This window comes from Pyrus communis, chromosome 1 (assembly GCF_963583255.1).
Source record: "Pyrus communis chromosome 1, drPyrComm1.1, whole genome shotgun sequence".
NCBI classification, from domain to species: domain Eukaryota; kingdom Viridiplantae; phylum Streptophyta; class Magnoliopsida; order Rosales; family Rosaceae; genus Pyrus; species Pyrus communis.
In genome coordinates, this window is record NC_084803.1 from 17,991,630 (window position 1) to 18,015,055 (window position 23,426).

At 37.3% G+C, this 23,426-nt stretch overlaps 1 protein-coding gene across 1 annotated transcript; it reads left to right on the forward strand.

The window, feature by feature from the left end:
* Positions 1-10,412: 10,412 nt before the first annotated feature.
* On the forward strand, positions 10,413-12,215 carry LOC137729162 (methyl jasmonate esterase 1-like). The gene is made up of 3 exons (XM_068468013.1): positions 10,413-10,973; positions 11,101-11,229; positions 11,952-12,215. The coding sequence occupies exons 1-3, from the start codon at positions 10,500-10,502 to the stop codon at positions 12,213-12,215; spliced, it is 867 nt and encodes a 288-aa protein (XP_068324114.1). The 5' UTR covers positions 10,413-10,499.
* Positions 12,216-23,426: the final 11,211 nt, after the last annotated feature.

The following is a 23,426-nucleotide window of genomic DNA, read 5'->3' on the forward strand; positions in this document are numbered from 1 at the left end:
TTTATTCTGATCATGCAGCTTTGAGGTACTTGCTCACGAAAAAGGAAGCAAAGCCGAGGCTTATCCGTTGGATTCTTCTTCTTCAAGAATTTGATATTGAAATCCGGGATAAGAAAGGAAGCGAGAATGTAGTGGCTGACCATTTAAGCCGAATGATCCACGAGGAGCATGAACATGCCGTACCTATCCCTGAAACTTTTCCCGATGAGCAGCTGCTTTCCATTGAGGTAAGTGAACCATGGTATGCATATTTAGTGAATTACTTGGTGGCTAAACAAATTCCAAATGAACTAAACAAGCACCAACGTGATAAGCTTAAAAATGATGCACGTTTCTATGTTTGGGATGACCCTTATTTGTGGAAGTATTGCTCAGATCAAATTATACGTAGATGTGTGCATGATTCTGAATTTCACTCAATTCTAAGCTTTTGTCACACATATGCATGTGGTGGTCATTTTGGCACACAACGCACTGCCCTCAAGGTTTTAGAGTGTGGTTTTTATCGGCCGACTATATTTAGGGATGCTAGAACCTTTTGTATGTCTTGTGATCGTTGCCAACGAATGGGTAACATAGGTACCAAGGACCAAATGCCGCAAACCCCTGTCTTTAATGTTGAAATTTTTGATGTTTGGGGCATTGATTTCATGGGCCCTTTCCCTCCATCTTATGGTTTCACTTATATCTTGCTTGCCGTTGATTATGTTTCTAAATGGGTGGAAGCAAAAGCCACCCGTACTAACGATTCTAAGGTGGTTGCAGATTTCGTGAAAACTAACATTTTTGCTAGGTTTGGAATGCCGAGAGTAATCATAAGTGATGGAGGGTCTCACTTTTGCAATCGGACCATTGAGGCGTTGCTAAGAAAGTACCATGTCAACCATAAGGTCTCCACACCTTACCATCCTCAAACAAATGGCCAAGCCGAGGTGTCTAACCGAGAAATCAAAAAAAATTTTGGAGAAGACCGTTGGACCAACAAGGAGGGATTGGAGCTTACGTTTAGATGATGCACTGTGGGCATATCGTACGGCATACAAAACACCCATTGGGATGTCACCTTTTCGGCTCGTCTATGGTAAGCCATGTCATTTGCCCGTAGAGTTAGAGCACAAGGCACATTGGGCCGTGAAGATTTTCAACATGGACATAGATGCAGCGGGAGTTCATAGGAAGCTCCAATTGAATGAACTTGAGGAGATTCGGAATGAAGCCTATGAGAATGCCCGGATGTACAAAGCCAAGACCAAAGCATTCCATGATAAAATGATTCGAACCAAGACCTTCACAGTTGGGCAGAAAGTGTTACTTTTTAACTCTCGCCTACGGTTGTTTCCTGGTAAGTTGCGTTCTAAATGGATTGGCCCGTTTGTTGTTACTAATGTTTTCCCTCATGGTGCAGTGCAAATCAAAAGTTCAAGGACGCAGCAAGAATTCAAAGTGAATGGGCATCGATTGAAGCCCTATTACGAGATGTTTGAGGAGCATGTCGTGGAGGAGGTACCCCTCCATGCCGTGGAACCTAGTCAAGCTTAAACGGAGGTACCGTCCGGCTGCAAGACGTAAAAGAAAGCGCTTCGTGGGAGGCAACCCATGCATCCGAATAGAGAAGAACTTGGAAACCCCTTTAAGAGACTTATTTTTATTCCTTTCTTTTTCTTTACTGCCTTTACTTTGCTTTCTTTCTCGTATTTGTTTATTTGCTTGCTCTGTTGTGACTTTCTGTTTAAAACATTGAGGACAAAGTTTGATTTAAGTGTGGGGGGGTAAACAATTTGTATTTGCATGAATTTCGTGGGATTTATTCACCTTTCACTTAGAATGTTGTTTCTTGCTGTTTTAAGCATTTTTAGAGTGTTTTAGTGTGTTTTATAGTGTCTTGGTATAAAACTCCGAAAATTTGAAAAAAAAAAAAAAAAAAAAAATTCTTTTGAAAAAACCCAAAAATATGTGTTTTTAGAGTCATTTGAGTCATTTTGTTGCTATTTCGTTTCTGCCTTGTTAGGTTGTTTAGTTGTTATTGTTTGTTTGTTTATTAATTGTGTGAGTTTATGATTGTAACATTGAGAAAATGTTTGATTTATTGATAGGCACTGCTAAACAAAGAAAGATGGTGCTTCACAAAGGTTGTTTGCTTGAGGCCCCACTACGTGGCTTTACTCTTGAAGCGGAAGGCGTAGGAACAGAAGGCATCGGAGCGGAAGGCATCGGAGCGGAAGGCGTAGGAACAGAAGGCATCGGAGCGGGAGGCATCGAAGATAGAGCATTCCAGGCCTCAATACTTGGCCAAGCGCTGGATGAGCCAGGAAAAAGGTGCCTCTGGAGGAAAGACGAAAACCTTTGACGGTCACTGTGAATCCGACCTTCAGACTCTTGCAGCTCATCAAGCTTCCTCTTCATGCCCGTCGAATAGTTGTTTGCAAGCACGTGCAAACTTCTATTCTCATACTTCAGCTGCTGGATCTCCTGCTTGAGACTTTCCACCTCTGCCATCAATGATTCCACCTGACGGGAGCGGGCAAGCAGGCGTTGGCCCATGTTGGACACAGAACTCGCACACTGAACACTAAGTGCGAGGGACTCTTGAACGGCCAACTCATCGGACCGTCCTGACAGCAGCCTACTATCTTTCGGAGTGAGGAGGTTCCTAGCTACTATTGTAGCTGTTGTGGCATCCTGCATCACGGAGTCTTCACCTGTGAGAGGACCGTTAGAAGAAAAGAAAGAAGGGCGCCATACGTTACCTTGACGCGGCGCGCCCGCATCACTGCTAAGGCTCAATTCCAAGCTAAGGTTCGATGAGTTTGCCATTTTTCAAAAGTGTTCAAGGGGTGGATGTAATTAATTCTCAAAGGGCCGGAGTCGATTTTTCAAGAATGGGATTTCTTCAGAGTGTATTTGTTGGGGTGATCGATAGCTCCATAAAAAGCCATGGCGACGCGTCCACCGATTCAGAGATCCGGATTTTCCTCCGCAAATTTCGACGACGCATTCGCGGCTTTTCAGAAAACGCGCTCAGCTTTGTCAAAAGATATCTGACAAAGCTGATAACACGTGGAGGCCATCATCTCAATTACACGTCTTTAGCCGACAAGCGCAAAGTTCGGCGACGCTTTCTCTGCTTTTCAGAAAACGCGTGCAGCTTTGTCAAAAGAGCCGCACCCGTGACTACTTTTGTCATGCAGAAATCGAAGAGCCGTTCGTTCAGAAATCGAAGAGACGTCTGTCGACAAAGGGTAAAAGAGCAGTACCACCACTTTCTATTCAGAAAATCCCTATATTTGTCGACCTTCATCTCTTATGGCAAGGCAGACTTGAAGAAAATGCCCACCAACTCTCTCTCACCTCTGAGGGCGCACTCCCAGCAAAGCCTTTTGAATTACTCAAAATTTTCTTCTTCCCCAAAGATGATACCAGACGCCTGGAGTAAAGATGACCCAGGAGGAAATGCATGTGCTGATTCATGCACCGCTTCTTCAAAAGCAAAGGTATCTCATATCATAAAGGTCAAAAGCAAAAGTATCTCATATCATGCTCTTTCCCTGTCTTTTTCTTTGTCCTTGTTCTTACTCGCATGGCAAAGTGAAAGAAGCAATCAGCCGGCACTTGGAGTCAGTCTTCCGATCTGGAGCCAACTGCCTGGAACCTATTCCTGATTGCTTACCTAGCGTTGCTCTCGAGTAGTCATCTTCAACGGTTGATACACTTCCAGAGAAGGGACCACTCCTGCAAAGATTGAACAAAGAAACAGATAAAGGGGGAAAGCTCAGACCTTCGGGGAAGACCAAAAGAACCATCATGCTGCCCAGTTCAAGAAGTAGCACAAAGGAAAATCAGCGATGGGCAGAAACCAGTTCAAGAGTAAGCATGTGGAATCACAAAGATCAAAAGCCTCAATGCAATTACCAAGGAGAAGATGGAATTTACACTCTATAACCAGATTTGCGTCTCTAAACTCTTCTCTTTGTTAATTACATTCTGCCATGTTTAGTATGTTTAAGTGTTTTTTGTGTATTTACTTATGTTTTGTGTGAATCTATGCTTAAAACATTGAGGACAATGTTTGATTTAAGTGTGGGGGGGGGGTAACTAATGTTGTTAATGCAAATTCGTGGGATTTTATCACCCATAACTTCAAATATTGTTCCTTGCTGTTTTAAGGTGTTTTTAAGTTGTTTTAGAGTGTTTTAGTATGTTTTGTTTTTATAACGCCGAAAAGCACATAAAAATTTGAAAAATTGTTTTGAAAAGCCTAAAAAGAGTGTTTTGAGTCGTTTTTGTGAGTTTGTGTCTTAGGGTACCTTCCAACACAATGATAAGGATTTGGTTTGTAATTGCATGACGGTTAAAAAGAGTTATTAACATAGAGAAAAGTTTGATTTACTCTTGGTATATGCTTGGTTATGGTTATAATGTATGACTTCACATGCAATCATAAAAGAAAAATTCGTTTTTGTAACATGCTTGAAGGAAGGAATTCAAACAAACGCTACAATCCTGTGAGACTCGAGCCATTACCTTCTTTGGAGAGTTATTTTCTGTGATTCTGTGTTTTCTAAAGTTGTTGCATGATCTCATTATTCCTTGCTTGGTTGCTACTTAGGATGCAATTGTATCATGATAGAACTAAATGCCAGAACTTATATCCGTTTCATTCAAAGCATGACATTGAATTGCATAACATATATCAAGATGAAGTTGTGTAGTTGCCACCATAACCAAATAGCCTTACTTCCCATATTTCGTATTTGTTGTAAGTTTTAACCCCGTTGAGCCTCGTTTAGCCTATTTTCTTTGCTAACCACATCACCCCTTACCTAGCCTAGAGTAGGACCATCCGTACCCTTTGTTCTTGAAAGATAGTGAGCATGACTTAATTGAATTCCTTTTTATTAATATGTTGCAGAAAATAAGTGTGGGGGAAGGGATTTTTGTGTGTATGTATGTGCCTAAGTCTTAAAGGAGGCACGAAGAAAAAAAAAAAAAAAAAAAAAAAAAATGAAAATAAGTGAGAATGGACTCACAAGTGTGATTGTTGATGAAAGGGCCCAAAAAGTTTGAATATGGCCCTAAGTTTTGTGACTTCCCCTTGGGTGTTCAAAGTTAACTTCTGCGTTCTAAAGGGAATTCTAAGTGCCTAATTCAATACTTTGCTCACTATTGCTTTAAGAACGTTTGTGTACTCTACCTTTCTTTGTTAAACCATTACCCTTAGCCCCGTTACATCCCTCAACTTCTATCTTGAGTGTTATGTGTTTCAATTTGCGGAGTTTGAAATTGATATGAGCTTATGGAATCACTGGTTCTCATTCTAAGTAGTAGCATTCCATTCATGAGATCATATTCATGTCATTATCGTAAATCCAGAAAATGCTTTCTTTGTTATAACATATGTGAGATACTAGTCTTTCATGTTTACATCAATCTTCTCACATATACCTAGTGTAGGGAGTGTAGTCAGAAAATCTGTGTGAAAATTGAGTGCATATCTTGAAAGGAATTGAGCAAATTCTCTAAGGCATGTTACTACATTCAAAACATGGTTTTAAATGCTTAATTGTGAACTAGTATATGGTGACTATGATTAAGAATGTACTTAAATGTGAAGATGACTAAAATCTGTGAGAATGATGATTTTTAACTTGTCATGTGCATTGGAAATCCCTAAGACGGTTGTTGGAAGGTTTAGGTTGTGTTTTACGTGTTTAGTGTCGTTTTGTTTATTTGTTTTTATTCTGTTTTGCTCGAGGACTAGCAAAAGCTAAGTGTGGGGGTATTTGATAGGAACATATTCATGCGACTTAAATGGCTTGTTCTCGTGCATTTACGTTATGTTTCTCTCGTTATTTTAGTCCTTTATGCTTCTTTTGTGTGTTTTCAGGTTCTAAGGGCCTAGGGAGCAAGAAAGTGCATTTTGAGGCCATTTGGAGCATTTTTGAGCATGGATTGGATAGCTTATCCATGGAGCCAAGAGGATGGACGAATTTGAAGGCCTTGTATGCACTTGAAGACACAAAACAATGGCTCTAGCCCAATCAAACACATTATGCCATACAAACCAACCTATTTTAGGCCCATTCTATGTACTTAAACCCTAGCCCTTTAAACTAATTCATTTATCACTTATCAAACCATTCACTTATCACTCACCACATATCATTCACTTATCACTTAACATATCATTCATTTATTTCACTTCCATACTCCTCTTAATTCCACATGCATTCTCACACATGCACATCATTCACTCACATTTCCACCATTCATTCTTTATTCCTTTCCAAACATCTCACATGCATTTCCACTTTCCTACTTCATCATTTCACCACATTCTCCCTCTTTAACTCACATGCATTCATCATAATTCACAACACAAAACAACTTCATTGCCATGGGTTCCCATTTCCTTTCCAAACATCTCACATGCATTTCTTCATTATTTCCTAACCCTACATGCATTATTTATTGCATCTTCACATGCATTCACACACACTTTACACATTCAAACCGTGAGCTCCCATTCCTATATGCCATTTTCAGATTTCCACCCACTAACCTAGTCATCAACACATGCACTTCCACCTTTCATCCACAATGATTCATGATTCATTCACTTTGCATCCTTTAAATCACATACTTTTCCATCATTAATTAGCCACTTGCATCTTAAACAAAAAACCATATGTTCCCTCCACTACTCCTATAAATACCCTTGCATTCATTCATTCAATTCATATCTCATATTTCCATTCACAACACTTCACACAACACAAATACACATCCATTGCCGCAATTCCCCTTCCATTTTCTGTGCAGTTTTTCTCCTTCATTGCAGCCACTATCCAACCACTTCCCATCCCTCCAAAACACTTCACATAATCCCCAAAGCTCACCTTAGACCTTGTGCTACAACAACGAGGAAGAAAAGAGTGCTTAAACGTTCATACAATTCAAGTTTGAGTTGTTGGAATGTTTAGGTGTTTCTTTGATTTCAAAGTTTAAATTTAATTCTCTTTGTTTTGTACGTATGAGAAGGGAAGAGAAGAGTGCCTAAACGTTCATACAATTCACGTTTGAGTTGTTGGAATGTTTAGGTGTTTCTTTAATTTCAAAGTTATGAGGAACTAAACCCCCTTTAGCTAGGGGGTGATTCGAAACTATGTTTATATTTGCAATTTGAATTGATTACGTTTGGTTGGAATTTCATAAGTTGTGGATTCAATTCGTTTAACTGTTTGATTGATAACTTATTTATGTATGTTCATTGAGATTGCAAGCTTAATTTTCATGCATAAATATGACGCTAGAATATAAGTGAATTTCACCTAATCGCTATGAACTTATATTCACAAGTAGTGGAGGTTGCTTATAAACAATCGCGTTAAATGAATTCTTGGCATAAGTTTCATGCGTATTCCATAGTAACGAATGCCTCGTCGATGTTTATGATTTCCGTTGAACTTAATGATCTTTGTTGAATGTCTCTATCATGCGTATTCCATAGTTAGGGACTTTGATTAAGAATAATTTGGTTGTAATGCGTATTCCATTCAATCCAACGAATTTAGGGAAATCTGAAAGTTAATCTAAGTGGATCTAATTAACTTGGAGCATTGAGTTTCACAACTTATCGAAAGACCAACTGAGAATCAATTTTGTTTTGCAAGTGTAACATGTGTGGAGAAGAACCCCTTGGCTATTCCATCATCCATATTTTTATCACATTCATATTTACATTTTGCCTTTAATTATATTCTGTCCATTTAATTTAATATCGTCCAACCACAATTCCCCCCCTATTTTGTTAAGTCTTAATCATTCGTATTTGTTTTATTTTTGTATCTTTAAGCTTTTGGAGTCATAAACACTTGCAAATTCGTCTAAATCAAGTTCTAGCTTCTATTTGAGTCAATTTGATTGTTTTAGACAATTTGAGTTTTTCAAAGCCATTCTGAGTCCTAGTAGTCTTGTTAAGAGTATTTTAATTTAGTTTTTATGTTTTTAAGTCAATTTAGAAGGTTTTAGCAGCCCTCCTAATCCCCGGTCTAGAACGATCTCTCACTTATCCATTCTACTACAATTGTCAAACGAGGGTTTAATTTGAGTGTCAAGTAAATCTCGCACCACTTATCATGATAATTGTGATACACAATTTCAAGGACACATAAAAAGGTAGTTAACACGTGACCTAAAATCCCTATTTTGTTGAGTTTGGTGGCAGATCTACGTCCAGCTCAATACACAGTCAACCTCTTGTATCTCCCTTTGTCCACATATCAGGCATTCAATGCGTGCTCATATTTATACAGTAGAGCGCGCCACACTTTATTATTTGTTTTTTCCTACAAATAGGCACACACACTGGATAATCTATGGAAGGAGCTCTTCCTTTATTATTTGTTCTTTTCCTCTTCCTCTTCCTCTTCCGCTTCCTTCCATTTTGCGTAAGTCTCTTTGTTTCACTGGCTTTGCTCTTTTTTGTTTTATTCAAGTAATTAATTCAGTTTAGTTGTTTTGTAAGATCGTACATATCAAAAGAGTAGGATCCATGATTTTTCACTTTTCACTTTTTACGCTAATTATCAAGTTGGATATCATGTTTCTTTTGTCAAACAAGTTTTTTTTTTTTTTTTTTTTTTTCTATCCGCCTATGTATATGTGTTTAAGAATGGGGTAGGTTGTGTGGTTTTCATGTTCTTTCATAAGGTGCATTTGTGTAGGAATGAGATAGGTTTAGTAATTTTTCATTATTTATCGAAATTTAAATATTTTTAGGATAAAAAGTTACCCAAAAAAAAAATAATACAAGAAAAACGGCTTCTAGGTTAGAACCTAAATTTTGTGAGCCAAAAACTAAAAATTAAAGTTCTAACCCCAACCATTGGAGTTGGCCTTAGGGTCAGCAATTTGCTACCTCTTCTGTTAAAAAAAAAAAACTTTATTTTTTTTTGTCTCAGACTTCTTACTTATAAGTGAAAATGAATATCTCTAGACCTTAATAAGAGTTTAAATTTTTTTGTTAAAATGTTCACAAAATAAATCAAAGTCTTGATTATTAAAACAATTAATTTTCTTAAATTGATATTTTTTTTGACAAACGAAAGTGTTAGTAGATTAAATTGTTAGTTGTTAGAAGGGAAGGGAATCGGTGGCGATCGAACCCACCCATAATACATTACCATAATTACTTTCTGCCACTGCAATAAAACACCACTTCCTCAATTTTAGTTGTATTAGTTTTTTATGGTGTTGGAATATAAATATTTCTTTACTAAAATGTTAACAAACACAATTTACAATAAGGTAAAGTTAGATTAATTAAAACGAGCAAAAAATTTAGCATCTAATCAAATTATTACATAAAACTATATAAGCCGCAAATTTAAGTTTTTACGATGACTCTCTCATTTGAGACAATATTTCTATAAAGACTCAAATATTTCATTGAATTCTATAAAGACCCAAATATTTCATGTATCCCCCCTACGAGTCCTTGAAGATAATGGTCGAGAACTAAAATAATCTCCTCTTATAGATATGCTCTTCGAAGTCAATATTTTCATAAGGAAATTGTTGTAAACCAAATGATAGAGAGAGAGAGAGAGAGAGAGAGAGAAGAGACGATAGAGATAGGGAGAGAAAGGTTCAGATGTATAAGAATTGTATGTTCATCTTCTAGTCTTATGTTCATCTAGTGGATGACGAATTCAACACCAAATTACGCTACACATTGTGTGGCTTTGACGAACTCCGCCTCTCCTGTTGTAAAAATATCGATGTACCAAAAAAAAAAGCCTTTGATAATTTGATCTCCAAATTCTCTTAAGATCTTGCTTTAAGTTACAAAATTACATTCTTAATTAATTAAGAAGGATATGGACGTTAGATGGCCTTTGTTTATAATAGATTTATGCTTTTTTCATGATATTAGTTTTCCTTTATTTTAACTTAATTTTGATCTTATAAGTTTCCAACCGAAAAAAAAAGGAAATACTTGGGTCCAATTAAATTTATTTTATTTATTTCATTTTTTTTTATTTTAAATTTCATTGCACGCTATTGGAGTCTATAAAGATATATACCCTTGCTCTCCTCACACGTTGACTAATATGCACCGACGACAAAAGGTGATCCTATATTTCCGGTCAGACTTGTAAAACTATAAAATAACAAAACAAACGCTTTAATTTTTTAATTTTCTGTGTATTTTATTGCAAGATGGGAATTATACTGGAAAACAAGAAAGAGACTGCGTTGATTAATGTTAAGTATTAATTAGTTAATTAAATTATTAGTTGTTAAGGAAAATAGATCGAAAAAAATTGAACTGGTACTAGAATGCATATGCATTAAGCTTTCTTTATTGACTTGTTTTTGAACCTTATACAAAAAAATACACATGGTATAAAATTGAAATGATTCATCGCTAACTAGTTTTATTTTATTTTCTATTTTTGTCAAAAAGCGGTAACCAGGTGAGGCCTACGAATTGAAAGATGAAATGTATTAGAGTGAAGGATTTGGTTCCTTTCCTTTTATTTCTTTGCTTAGCAACAATCTGCACCCCAACTCGAATTCCACCCAACCAAAACCAACCGAGCCAAAGGTCAGATTGCAAAAGGCACTTTGTGCTAGTTCACGGAGCTGGTGTTGGAGCATGGTGTTGGTATAAATTGGCAACACTACTGAACTCTACAGGGCACAATGTTACAACTCTAGATATGGCAGCATCTGGGATAAATCCTAAGCAGGTACAACAAGTCAATTCCTTCTCAGACTACGTTGAGCCCTTGATTGAATTCATGGAGTCTCTCCCACCGAAGGAGAGGGTTATTCTGGTCGGCCATAGCTTTGGCGGGGCTTCCATATCTATTGCCATGGAGAGGTTCCCTCAGAAAATTTATGTCGCTGTATTTGTCACCGCTTTGATGCCTGGTCCTGATCTCAATTATTCGACAGTATTTAATGAGGTATATAATTTGTTTTTTCGGAAGTCATGTTCGATAAGATTGAACGCTTGTTAATATTCACTAATCATATCTCTTATTTCTTTTGTCAGAATTCACTAATTATACCTTTGAAAATAATAACATATAGGTTGCGGGTAAATTGAACTTTTTGGATTCTATATTTAGACAAGACAATGAGACCGGACACCCTCAAACCTCGGTACTTTATGGGCCTAAGTTTGTGTCATCGATGTTCTACCAACTCTCGCCACCAGAAGTAAGTCTTAGTTAGTGGAGGGTTTGGGCATCGGGATAACTTTTGTATTTTCTATTATGATACACAGGTGAGAAATTATTTCAAATATATATGTTCTATGGCCATGAGGATAATACTTGCCTCCCCATGTGGGAATGCACGTATTTTCCCATTTTTGAATAACTCATCTTGATCAAACAAAATTAACAATTAGAATCATTTAATCTATTAGTCTTTATTTGAATATCAATCTTATAAAAAAATCATTCGAATTGGAGATCATTTAATCACCCAAACGTACAAATAAATAGATGATTCATCATGAATATATTACTTGATACCTACACCATCAATTTATTTTATACATTTGAATGACTAAATGATCTCCGATCGAAATAATTATCTGGACGGGTGATCTTCAAATGAAGATTAAGATTAAAAAATCAAATGATTCTAATTATGAGATTTATACGGCCAAGATATGTTATTCATAAATGGGAAAATACCTCATCCTTCCCGCAAGTATTATTCCAGCCATAATCCCATGCATTCATTTTTAAACAATGCCTACCGCTTTCCGGTTCCCTTATCATGATTTTTTTTTTAAATACCAAAAAATAGGAATAAAAGATAATTGTGATACACAATTTCAAGTACACACATGGTTATATTTTTCAATTGATTAGCTAATACTTGAACTCCTTTATCTGTTATATTTCTTATTTGGTTGGGTGTATCCACAGGATGTAACACTAGCAATATCTTTGGTGAGATATTTTCCGATCATCAATGAGGAAATAAAGCTCACAAAGGAGAAATATGGGTCGGTTCGTAGAGTATTTATCGTGTCCAGGCAAGACAATACAATAAAGGAGGATCAGCAGATGTGGATGATCGCGAAAAATCCTCCAGATGAAGTGAAAGTGATAAATGGCTCTGATCATATGGTCATGTCTTCCAAACCACTGGAGTTGGCCTTCCACCTCCAAGAGATCGCTCAGAAATAATGCCCTAGCTACCTCTAGGAGCTTAAGTGTATGCTAATGCACAAATGAAACTAATAAATCTCAACTATGTATTTTTGTTTGATTGAAAAAATAATGTTGTATAAGCTTTCATGGAGTTTCTATCTATCTAAGTCATGAATGATTCACAATAGGGTAAATTATATTTTACCCATCAGTTTTGGGTGTAATTGTAACCTTATACAACCTCTTTAAAGCATTTTACCCAAATCTGAGTGGGTAAAGGGTAATTTACCCTTCACAATAGCACTAACAAAAGCGCAAAAGTTAAAGGTAAAAACTTAGGATCTCTTTCCACACTATTGAAAATGAATATCATTAGGCGAATAACAAGTTGGTCAAAACTTGTAGTGGTTGATGATGATTGTTTTCATCTCTTCAAATTGGGAGAGGAGAATTTAATTTGAAACCGCCTTCAAAGAGAAAATACAACTAGATGAATAGTTAGTTGGTTAAAACCTGTAGAATTTAGAGAATTTGGACAATTGTGTTGATCTTAAAGTATATTTAAGAGAAAATTTTTGAAATGTCTTATGAACTTGTACACATTTTTTATTTTTATATAAATTATGGTAAAGTCAGATGAAATTATTTATTATGGCTTTGTCTGGGACAATAAGAGATTTTGATTCTTCTACTTGTAGTCCCGTTTTGTATGTTTATTTGCTTTCTTATTTGATGGAATGACTTTTACTAAGAGATTCGAATAGTTTATTTTTATTTAATTTGGTTCTTTGTTTAGCTTGAATGTCTGTGTGTTGATGTCGACTACTTGTTTCATTTTAATGTCTTCATGTGCTTTGTTTAATGCTTTTTATGTATCGAACGTCCACCACACCCCTACCTCCAACATATTCTGACCCGGAATGTTCACCTGGATTCCGAATCGAGCTGTATTGATTGATACCGGGAAGGTGACGAAGTCATAGAGTAAAGTGATGTGGAAAATGTGGGTAAATTTAAACCTAAAAGTGCCTAATTGCAAGAGTGCCATGTGAGCGGGATTGAGCCCAATTCACACGTGATGTCAGAGCATAAGTAAAGTACAGTAGAAGTAGATTGAGAATTATACCATTGAAGGTAGTCGCCTATACCAAGATTTGCCAAGAATCGTCATCGACACGAAAACTCAGTTACTAAAACCTGGAGAGGCGGAAAACAAGGGTGAGTGGGCCTAAAAATAAATCTTTTTTGAAAACATAATAACCCCTCACTGTAAAACAAGTATAGTTTACAAAACATAGCATACTACGTATAGAATGATAATACTTACTGTAAATAGTAACATCTTGAAAGTGCAAAACTTCACAATATTTATAAATAAACCATAGCGTACGGCAACCACAATAACTAACATAAATGAATATCAAGACGGGTGCTCATCGACATATGCTGACACACAAGTTCATGCAGAGGTATTTTAACATGAATAGGACTGAGTGTAATAATGATTTACGCTCTAGTATTACAATCACGTGAAGACTGGTGCTATGCGCATCACATACGAGTCCTAATTGCCTATAGCAATCTAGGACAGGATTGGCATCTACAATGGATCCAAAGTGAGTGTACGGTGCGATGTGAACATAACGTGAAGATTGGCCCTAACTCGAGTAAGTACTAACACTAGTGTAGCACATGATGAGCAAATAACGTAATATAATCATGCCACAACAATTCAACAATTCTAATCAATATAATACTATTCCTAGCCGTAAATATAATTAAGGCATCCCCCATAAGCCCTTTACCTGTGCATCCCGTAGGATTATTCATAATTTTTCAACAATACTACATTTCCTTATAACTGTTAATTTAATTATGGCAATCACGTATAAAATTGATTAATAAATACATATGTGGAAACTAACAAATATATATACTATATAAAAGAAGAGACCCACTCATATATGCTTGCGAGGTCACAGCCATTCCAACGAGTAAATACGGATCGCCGATGTTAATCGTACCTAAGCGTAAAAAAGACCCATTAGTAAAACTTATTTAAAACATTTGAATTTGGAGAAACAGATGGCGGATTTAGAATTAGCGCGTAGAAATACCCTAAGAAGGGTCCCGGGTAATTTTTGTAAAAAGTCAACGGTTAACCCTAAAAGGTCAACCGAGACCCCGAGCCAGCCAACTATGTTAAACTTTAGAATTTCACTAAATGGATGTCAAAAATAGACTCCGGATGTTGAAATTTGCCTAAAAGGGTTTCGGAGAAAATTTCAAAAAAGTCAAAGCAAGGAATATTCCAGAGAACATTCTAGGAATATTTCAGATCCATATTGGAATTGGGCTTGGCTGGATCCTGGGTTTGAAATTGGATTCGGGTTGTGGATCTGATGTTTTATTTATCTATTTTTTCTTGGATTGGGTTGACCCGTTGGGCTCGCAGGTCGGCTGGACCAAATGAAGGAGAAAGTCGGAAACTGGGAATTTTAGCCGGGAAACTTCCTTGACTCCGTTTAGCTTCAAAATTCAACTAAAACTAGCATACAATATATGAAATTGAAGCTTAAGAGAGGAAGAGAAATATACTAGCACGAGGTCCTGCCGTAGACGGAGTTGGTCGAAAAATGGCTCAAAAGTTGTCGGGTTTCTTGCTGGAAACTGGGGAAGTTCTTCCCCGACGTGGTTTTACGTTCAAACATCATAAAATCCTTAAAAGACACAAGAAACGTATAGTAAAACACGATCCACGAAGATTTAGTTGGTTTTCAAAACTTACCAACGTCGGAGACGTCGTGAACTCGTTGGATTCTCATTAGCATTCATGTGTAGCGAGCACAAAGAGAGAAATAACATCAAGAGTTTAGGATCAGGAGGAAAAAAGGAAGTGCAAGGTGCAGTGATGGTGAGGTTCGTCGAAGCTCCGACGGTGTGCGATGGTGTTGGTGCACACTAAGGATAGATAGGGGACGAAAGAGTAGAGAAAGGCTAAGCGGGTTTGAGTGGGAAAGTGTTGAGAGAGAGAGATGAGTGTGTGGGAGAAGAGACAATTGGCAAGAGATGAGTGGAGAGTTTGGTGTGGGTGTTGGCCCCACGGGCCAGAAAATATTAAAATAATTAAAATATCCCAACAAAAAAATATTAAAATAATAATATATTAATATAATAATTAAAAGAAATATATAAAATATAAAAGAGTAATTTTACAAAAGTATTTTCGGATTCATAGTTCCGTAGAATCTTCATCGTAGCTCTGAATTTGATTCCGCTTGGCCTACGTGTTCATATCGTTGAGTACTTTGAGAATACGGTAAAATAGTAGCTCGTACACGTCACGATATGAAGGTCAACAAAAGTCAACAATCTCACCTTTGGGGGCATTTTCGTCAATTCACTCTTTTAAAATTAATAAAATTGTAAAATTAGGAACGGGTTGTCACAACAGGTCACACTTGAGCACTTTGCGTCCCAAAAATTAAAGCACTGAAACCTATTTTCATGTCCATGCACTTTTTTATTGATGGTTACTTTGTATCTAAGTAGAGAATGTTTATTTGATTTGTCATTTTGCCCATTGCTTAAACTTTGATCACTTATCTTGTACAGATAAATCTGAGTTATTTACAATGGAAATTCACCACAGTGGTCACTTTATACGAGCCTGTAATGAGACAATGACTTACGTTGGTGGTCATGTTGCTTGGTTTGACAATATGAACCATGATCTAATGTCCAGGTGGGATATTGAGGATTGTGCGAAGAAGCTAGGGTATACTAAGACTGCCAAGTATTATTACACATTGCCAAACTAGTTTGACAAATGAAATTGGGGAATTTAATTTCATAGGCCTATGAAGAAGCTGGGAGGGGACAAACTTGTTTGACAAATGAAATTGGCCATAACTCACCAACTACTGAAAGTGGGCAAACACAAGCAATGGTGTGCTCATTGACAACTTTGGTATTTTAATTTTTAATCTTGTATTCATTGGCAAATGTATGTGTAACTCTGTTATTGATCATTTTGTAGCATGCCACTGGAGGAAATATGGGCAGTGAAACTTCACCAAATCAGGGACAAGAACGATTTGCATCCAATGTAAGTTGTTTTGACCTATGTCATTGTCCCTTTCTTGTGTGTGCTTTTATCCAATCCATTTGTTAAATTTTCGGTTTTTTTGTTTTTTTATTTATTTTTTCCTCTATTGTTTGTAGGTTTCTAAAAGGGTTAGAGTGAAACAAAATGGAAGAGGCAAGTCAGTGCACAATTCAAGAAAGCCACCTGATACCTTAAATACTATTTTATTTCAAAATAATACATCCATTACATTTTTCATCCATTGATCCGGTAAGTGCTGACGTGGCTGCCATGTTGCTGCCAAATGTATTACACGTGACACAATTTTTTTTTTTTTAATTTAAAAAAAAAAAACCTTAATATTAAAAAAAAAAAAAAATCAAAAGCTGCAACACATCCCTGCAACCCACCCCGCCCATTATTCCTTCCTCCCAAAACCAAAACCCATTAATCCCCTTGCCCCCACCGGGCGCCGCCGAAACCCCATCCCCTTCATCATCATCCCCATTCGTTGTCCCTCCCTGCAATCCAAATCCAAAACCACTCCCACCCATCCTCCACATCCTCCTCTGCGCACCCATCTTCCCATCCCCCCCAACCCGAGCCCAACCCGCAACCCAGAAGAAGAAAAAGAAAAAAAACCACCCCTCTCTTCTCCCTCCTGTCTTCCCTAAACCCACTGTGCACCCATCCTCCACCTCCTCTTCCGCACCCACTACTTGCAACCTAGAAAAGAAAAGGAAAAGAAAGAAAAAAAAAAAAAACCCCATCTCCTTTCCCTGCAACCCAGATCCTCCCAATAAGTGTGGATTTAAGGAGTGGGATGTGTAGAAGAGGGTGGGTCATGGAGGAAGGTGGGTTTGAGTGGGTCGTTCGCGCGCCGGGGGGGGGGGGGGGGAGGTGTGGAAGGAATAATGGGCGGGGTGGGTTGCAGGGATGTGTTGCAACTTTTGATTTTTTTTTTTTTTTTTTTTGAAGATTAAGGTTTAAAAAAAAAAAAAAAATTAATATTTTTTTTGCCACCTGTAATACATTTGGCAGTTATGTGGTAGCCACGTCAGCACTTAACGGATCAATGGCTGAAAAATGTAACGGAGGTATTATTTTGAAATAAAATAGTACTTAAGGTATGAAAGTGAAATGTTTTGAAGATGTTGTAAAGAATTAAAATAGACTCCAAACTTGAGGTATGAAATTGTAATTTACCCTTTTTTTTTTGGATGAAGACAATGTTGTGAGCTTTAAGTAATATTTCCTTGTTGAAAATACTAGTGGGTAATGAATGCCCACAGTATTGAATATCTACCACAACATTGAAAACATTGCCAAAGTGTTGAAAACCTTGGCAGAATATTGATATGTGGAGATTATATTGTGTGCTTGGAGTTGCTCTATAAATAGAGCACTCCGTATGCTTTGAATGCAGAGAGCAGAAAAAGAAAGAGAGGAAGATGAGAGGAGAGAATACATAGAGTTATCTTTGTACTCCTATTATTCCAATTATAATGAAAGCACCACTACTGCCCGAGGACGTACTCCAGTCACACTGACTGTAGAGGAACCTCGTAAATTTTGTGTCTTGTTTTATTTATTCCACTGTACACACATCGTCGATTTTACAACACGTTATCAGCACGAGAAGCTCTCATGTCAGTGGAAAGCACAACGCCATAAATCCGATCACGTTGTTTTCGAAGGATCTTGAGAACTCCCATGAATACTTGGTTGTTTGAGATGGTGATGGCAAGAATGAATCCACACAGGCCTCCCTCTCTTGTGCCTTCGTCAACCCCACTGTCATCTATGTCTCTATAAGAAGGTTCTTGCTTAACGATGACATGTTCCCTGGGTCATGCAAGAACCATGCCAGTCTCTGGTAGCCTTTTTGGATTGAATTGAATTGAATTTTGGGCAACCTCTATAACTACCTAGCTGGCCCTGCGTTTCGAGATTGGCAGAGACAGAAAAGAAAAAAAAAAGGAGATGTTGACTGCAACCTAAGAAAAAATATATATATATAAAAAGGATTTGAATGGTGCATGGCACCATTTGGTCAACATAACATAAATAGGTTTCTGTTGGTGCATAGCACCATGTTGCAGGTTTGAATAAGTGCTGACAAAAGAAAGAAAAATAATAAATAAAAGGAGGTATGAAACTTCTTGTTATTTATGTGAATTGGTGTTGGTTTAAAACCCTTTCACAAGTTCTATTTCCTTTAAAGCAATTTATTTATCATGGACGGTTTTACCGCCTACTGCTTTAAGTTTTGATTTATGTGAATGGTGCTGAATTAAAGCCCTTGTCACAAGCTTTATTTACTTAAATGCAATTTATTCATTATGGCTGGAATTACCGCCTATTGCTTTAATTTATTTATTGTACTTCTTTTTGTTACGATGAGTACATACTGGACCCGAAGTTCCTTGATCAGATCAGAACCTGCAGTTTCTTGATCCTCATCAAATAAAAATGATTGAACCTGAAGTTCCATCAAACAAAAAGATCAGGCATGAAGTCCCTTGATCCTCAAGATCAGGACATGAAGTTCCTTGATAAGTACCTTAAATTTGAAGAGCCAAAGTGCCTCAACTTAATTGCAATAAAAGTCATAAGAGTCTCAGTCTACAGACTATTAAATAAGGACCAGAAGTTCCTTATGTTCATACTCAAAAATAGTTTAGCAGAAGCATTTATTAAGCAGATGAAATTGATTACCCGCGTTCTGCTGATGAAAATAAAATTGCCAGTTTTTACATGGGTACATGTCATTTTACATGATGCATTATTGATTTGGTTGAGTCATGTTGACAACCATCAATACTTCTCAGTACAACTCGTGTTTGGGAACCAGCCAAACATTAGACATTTACGAGTTTTTGGTTGTGTTATCTATGTGCCTATTGCACTGCCACAACATACTGAAATGAAGCATCATTGCGGATTAGGCATTGATGTTGAACATCATTTATCATTCAATATTTAAAACCCTTGACTGGGGATATATTTACCGCGTGGTTTGCGGACTGTCATTTTGATAAGACAATTTTCCCACCATTAGGGGGAGAAAATAACTTTGTTTCAGAAGAACGATGAGCAAATATCATTCCAGAAGAATGATGAGAAAAAACCGTTCCAGAAGAACGAAGAGAATTTGTCATATTTTGATTCATGAAGCAATCAATATACAAACAAAGTGAGAATAATTGAATGATGCAACGATATGCAAATCAAATGCTAGATGCATTTAATGATGCAACGAAAGTGATAAAGTCACATATGCTTGCTGCAAATGTGCCTACAAGAATTAATATCCCTGTTGGACAAAATAATATGGCAGCAAATGATTTATCTGTTACACGCCTGAAGCGTGGCAGATCCTTAGACTCAAAAGGTTCAGTCCTTCGAAAGAAGAAGAATATGGCACTACTGAACTATTGCATAACTGTCGCATGCCAAACGCATGACAGTTGTTGCAAGGATACTTGTCCCGAAAAGGTCAATCCGCCGACATGGGAATATTGATGTCTCATGCATGAAGCATGATAGACGTATAGGTTCCAATGACTCAACTCCCGAAGTGGAGATTAAAATTCAAGCTCTATAACGCTCAAAAGGAGGTTATGATCCGCATTCTCTAAATTATAACTATCCTGGAAGAGATAGTGTAATGCCTTTGAAGAGGCAATGGATATTCAAAAGAAATGAAAAGCTTTTATGCATGTGCATGCACATGAGAATATGGGATCACAGATTGATGATAACCAATGGTAATTTTGGTTTTTACCAGTAGCTACTAAATTCATCAATGAGCTGTGGTGATATTGAGTCCCGTTTTTTTTCCATCAACAAAATTATGGGCTAAAAATGGATAAAGGCAAATCCATTATAATTTTGTAAGAACGTGGAAAAATAGACCTATATACTTGGATACAATACAAATAGTCAAAAGATGATGAACCTAGAAGGTTACATATGGGCATTTGTAATACCGTGAAATGCACTCACATGATATGACACAAGATTGTAAGGGAGTTCATATGAATGGAGAATTATATATGAAGGGTTATGAGTCGCCCACATCATATCTCCATGAGTAAATCCCTCAAATATACATGGAAGCAAATTGCTCTGTATAAATTATAAAGGAAAATGTGTCATGAAATGTAGAAAATCCCTGAAGGATTCAAATTGCTTGAAGAAAGCCCCGGCAGGGTAAAGCATGAAATATGTACTCAATACCAATGGATGGTATAAATTACCTTAGTGAGTACTTTTATTATGGTATTATTGCAACATACTAAAATCTCTTGCAAGAGTTGATGATATTAAATTGGGACTCCTGAAGAGTCAAGAAAGATTATAAAGTGTTGAGAGAAATATTGTCTCGAACTGCAGAATCGAACAATATGCCAACACGAATCTTATCCATGATGTTTATGATATTAAAGAATCATATGGATTGAAGATCATGAGTTGAATACTCAAATGATTTAGACACTAAGAATGATCATTTATCTTCGCGAGGGGTAAAGATAAATTGATATTTGGTCCAGAAGTACCACATCTTAGTGAAATATATGCTTTATTGTATTTAACACAATACACTGAATGAAATAAAGCTTATATATTAATATCTCCGAGAAATTACATACACATGAGTTAAAACAAACAAACAGAAAGGAACCTTCACAAAGGTTACTCATGTGAAGCCTCAGTACTCGGAAGTACCCCAGAAGGGGAAGACACCAGAAGTTGATTATTTGGAGTCTCAATACTTGGTGAAACTCCAAACAGCTAAGACAATGGATGTCTTTGGAATAAAGACTCGAACCCCCGATTGTCATTTTGAGTCCGACCTTCGGATTCCAGTAGCTGGTCGAGCTTTCTTTTCATGCTCGTAGAGTAATTATTTGCAAGCATGTGTAACACTTTATTCTCATGCTTGAGCCCTCTAATCTCTTGTTTAAGACTTGCCACCTCAGCCATTAATGATTCAACTTGGTGAGTTCGAGCAAGTAAGCGCTGACCCATATTGGATACAGAGCCCGCACATTGAACACTGAGAGCCAATGAGTCTTGAACGGCCGCCTCATCAGACCGGTTTGAAAGGATTCTGTTGTCCTTTGGAGTGAGAAGATTCCTGGCTACCAATGTAGCAGTTATGTTATCCTTCATCACAGAGTCCCCAACCGTAAGAGGACCATTAGAAGATGAGAAGGACGGGCGCCATATGTTATCTTGACGCTGCTCGTCTGTATCAATCCTGAGACTCAAATCTAAGCAAATGTTAGATGGGCAAGCCATTTTCAGAAATGATGAAGGAAGTCAGATAAAATCTCAGAAGTGCAAGAAAGGAAAATTTCTGCAGGCAACAATTTTCTGAGTGTTTCTGAACAAAATTGATATCTCTATAAAAGGAGGGGCAACAGGACCACTTATTCAAAAATCGAAGAGACACTGATTTTCGAATTTCAAAAGCCGGATTTCCCTGCATGACTTCTGTCAACATTTCTCAGACGCAATCTCAGCTCTTGGATATCACGTGCAACTTTGTCAAAGATCTCTGATAAAGTTAAAAACGCATGAATCTTACTGTTCTAATTACACCACAGTTGCTGACAAGAGTAAATGTACAGCACTACTACCTGCTATTGGGAAATCCATATATATGTCAACCTCTGTCCTCCATGGCAAGGCAGAACTGAAAAATATCTAACTCTTCCTCATCTCCGAGAATGCATCTTTCACAAAGTATCTCGAAATACTCAGTTTTCTTCCTCTCCGAGAATACCTCTACAAACAAGTCATACCAGAGTAAGAGTATCTCATATCATCAGGGACGAGAGCAAGAGTATCTCATATCATGCAATCTCCCTGTCCTTTCCTTTGTCCTTGTTCTTACCTGCCAAGACAAGGACAAAGAAAGCAATATGTCGGAACCTCCACTCAAACTTACGCTGCCACCAAGAAGTGATGGTCCATTCAAATACAAGGTTTGCATCCCACTCTTGTATCAGAGGACAAATACTACACGAGAAGATGCCAAACCTGCATAAGGAAAATACTTCTGCAAAAGGAGCAAGTAAGGCAAGTGAAAATGATACATTGAAGCCTGTGGAGACAACCACAACAAACACATGTCAGTTCATCCCCGACAAAGTCTAAGATCACTTGTCACATGAAGCTCCTCATGGTCCAATTTCATTCAAGATCAAGCCTAGACGGCATTTGAAGAAATCACAAGTCCGATTCAAGATCAAGTGTCCACCACCCTTGAATCAAATTCAGCTACAGATAAAATAGGTAAATTCAGACCTTTGGAGGAAGTCTAGCAGAAGACCCTCTAACCCAGTTCAAGAACAAGTCTGTGGAAAGTTAACAACAAGTGAAACACCTCATCCGGCAACTATCACCGCTAAAAGACTAAAGCAGCAGGATCAATGATCAGCCTAAAGAATTTGAAATCAGGGGGAGAAACTCATCAAGAGAGAGCATCCAAAAATAGATCAAGATTTTAACGAGGCAACTAATGTTGATATGTGGGCATCCAAGGGAGAGTGTTGAAAATACTAGTGGGTAATGAATGCCCACAGTATTGAATATCTACCACAACATTGAAAACATTGCCAAAGTGTTGAAAACCTTGGCAGAATATTGATATGTGGAGATTATATTGTGTGCTTGGAGTTGCTCTATAAATAGAGCACTCCGTATGCTTTGAATGCAGAGAGCAGAAAAAGAAAGAGAGGAAGATGAGAGGAGAGAATACATAGAGTTATCTTTGTACTCCTATTATTCCAATTATAATGAAAGCACCACTACTGCCCGAGGACGTACTCCAGTCACACTGACTGTAGAGGAACCTCGTAAATTTTGTGTCTTGTTTTATTTATTCCACTGTACACACATCGTCGATTTTACAACATTCCTCAGTATTTGGTGTTTTTGATTTGAACATAATGAAGCAATGGAACAATATTTTTGGTTTGGTAGCAATGAAATTATCATGCATTGCATTCTCGTATGGTTGCTCAAAATATGCTAAGATACACAAGGGGGTGTGTTTATTTAGTATGTCATGAAATCAAATTTTATACGGGCTTTGTAATATAAGAAACGACTTGAGGTTTGGTGCCAGAAATGGAGCTGTAGATACA

Coding starts and splice junctions, on each gene's coding strand:
- LOC137729162 (XM_068468013.1), top strand. CDS start 10,500: ATGAAATGTATTAGAGTGAAGGATTTGGTTCCTTTCCTTTTATTTCTT. Junction 10,974..11,100: donor ATTCGACAGTATTTAATGAG/GTATATAATTTG, acceptor AATAACATATAG/GTTGCGGGTAAATTGAACTT. Junction 11,230..11,951: donor ACCAACTCTCGCCACCAGAA/GTAAGTCTTAGT, acceptor GTGTATCCACAG/GATGTAACACTAGCAATATC.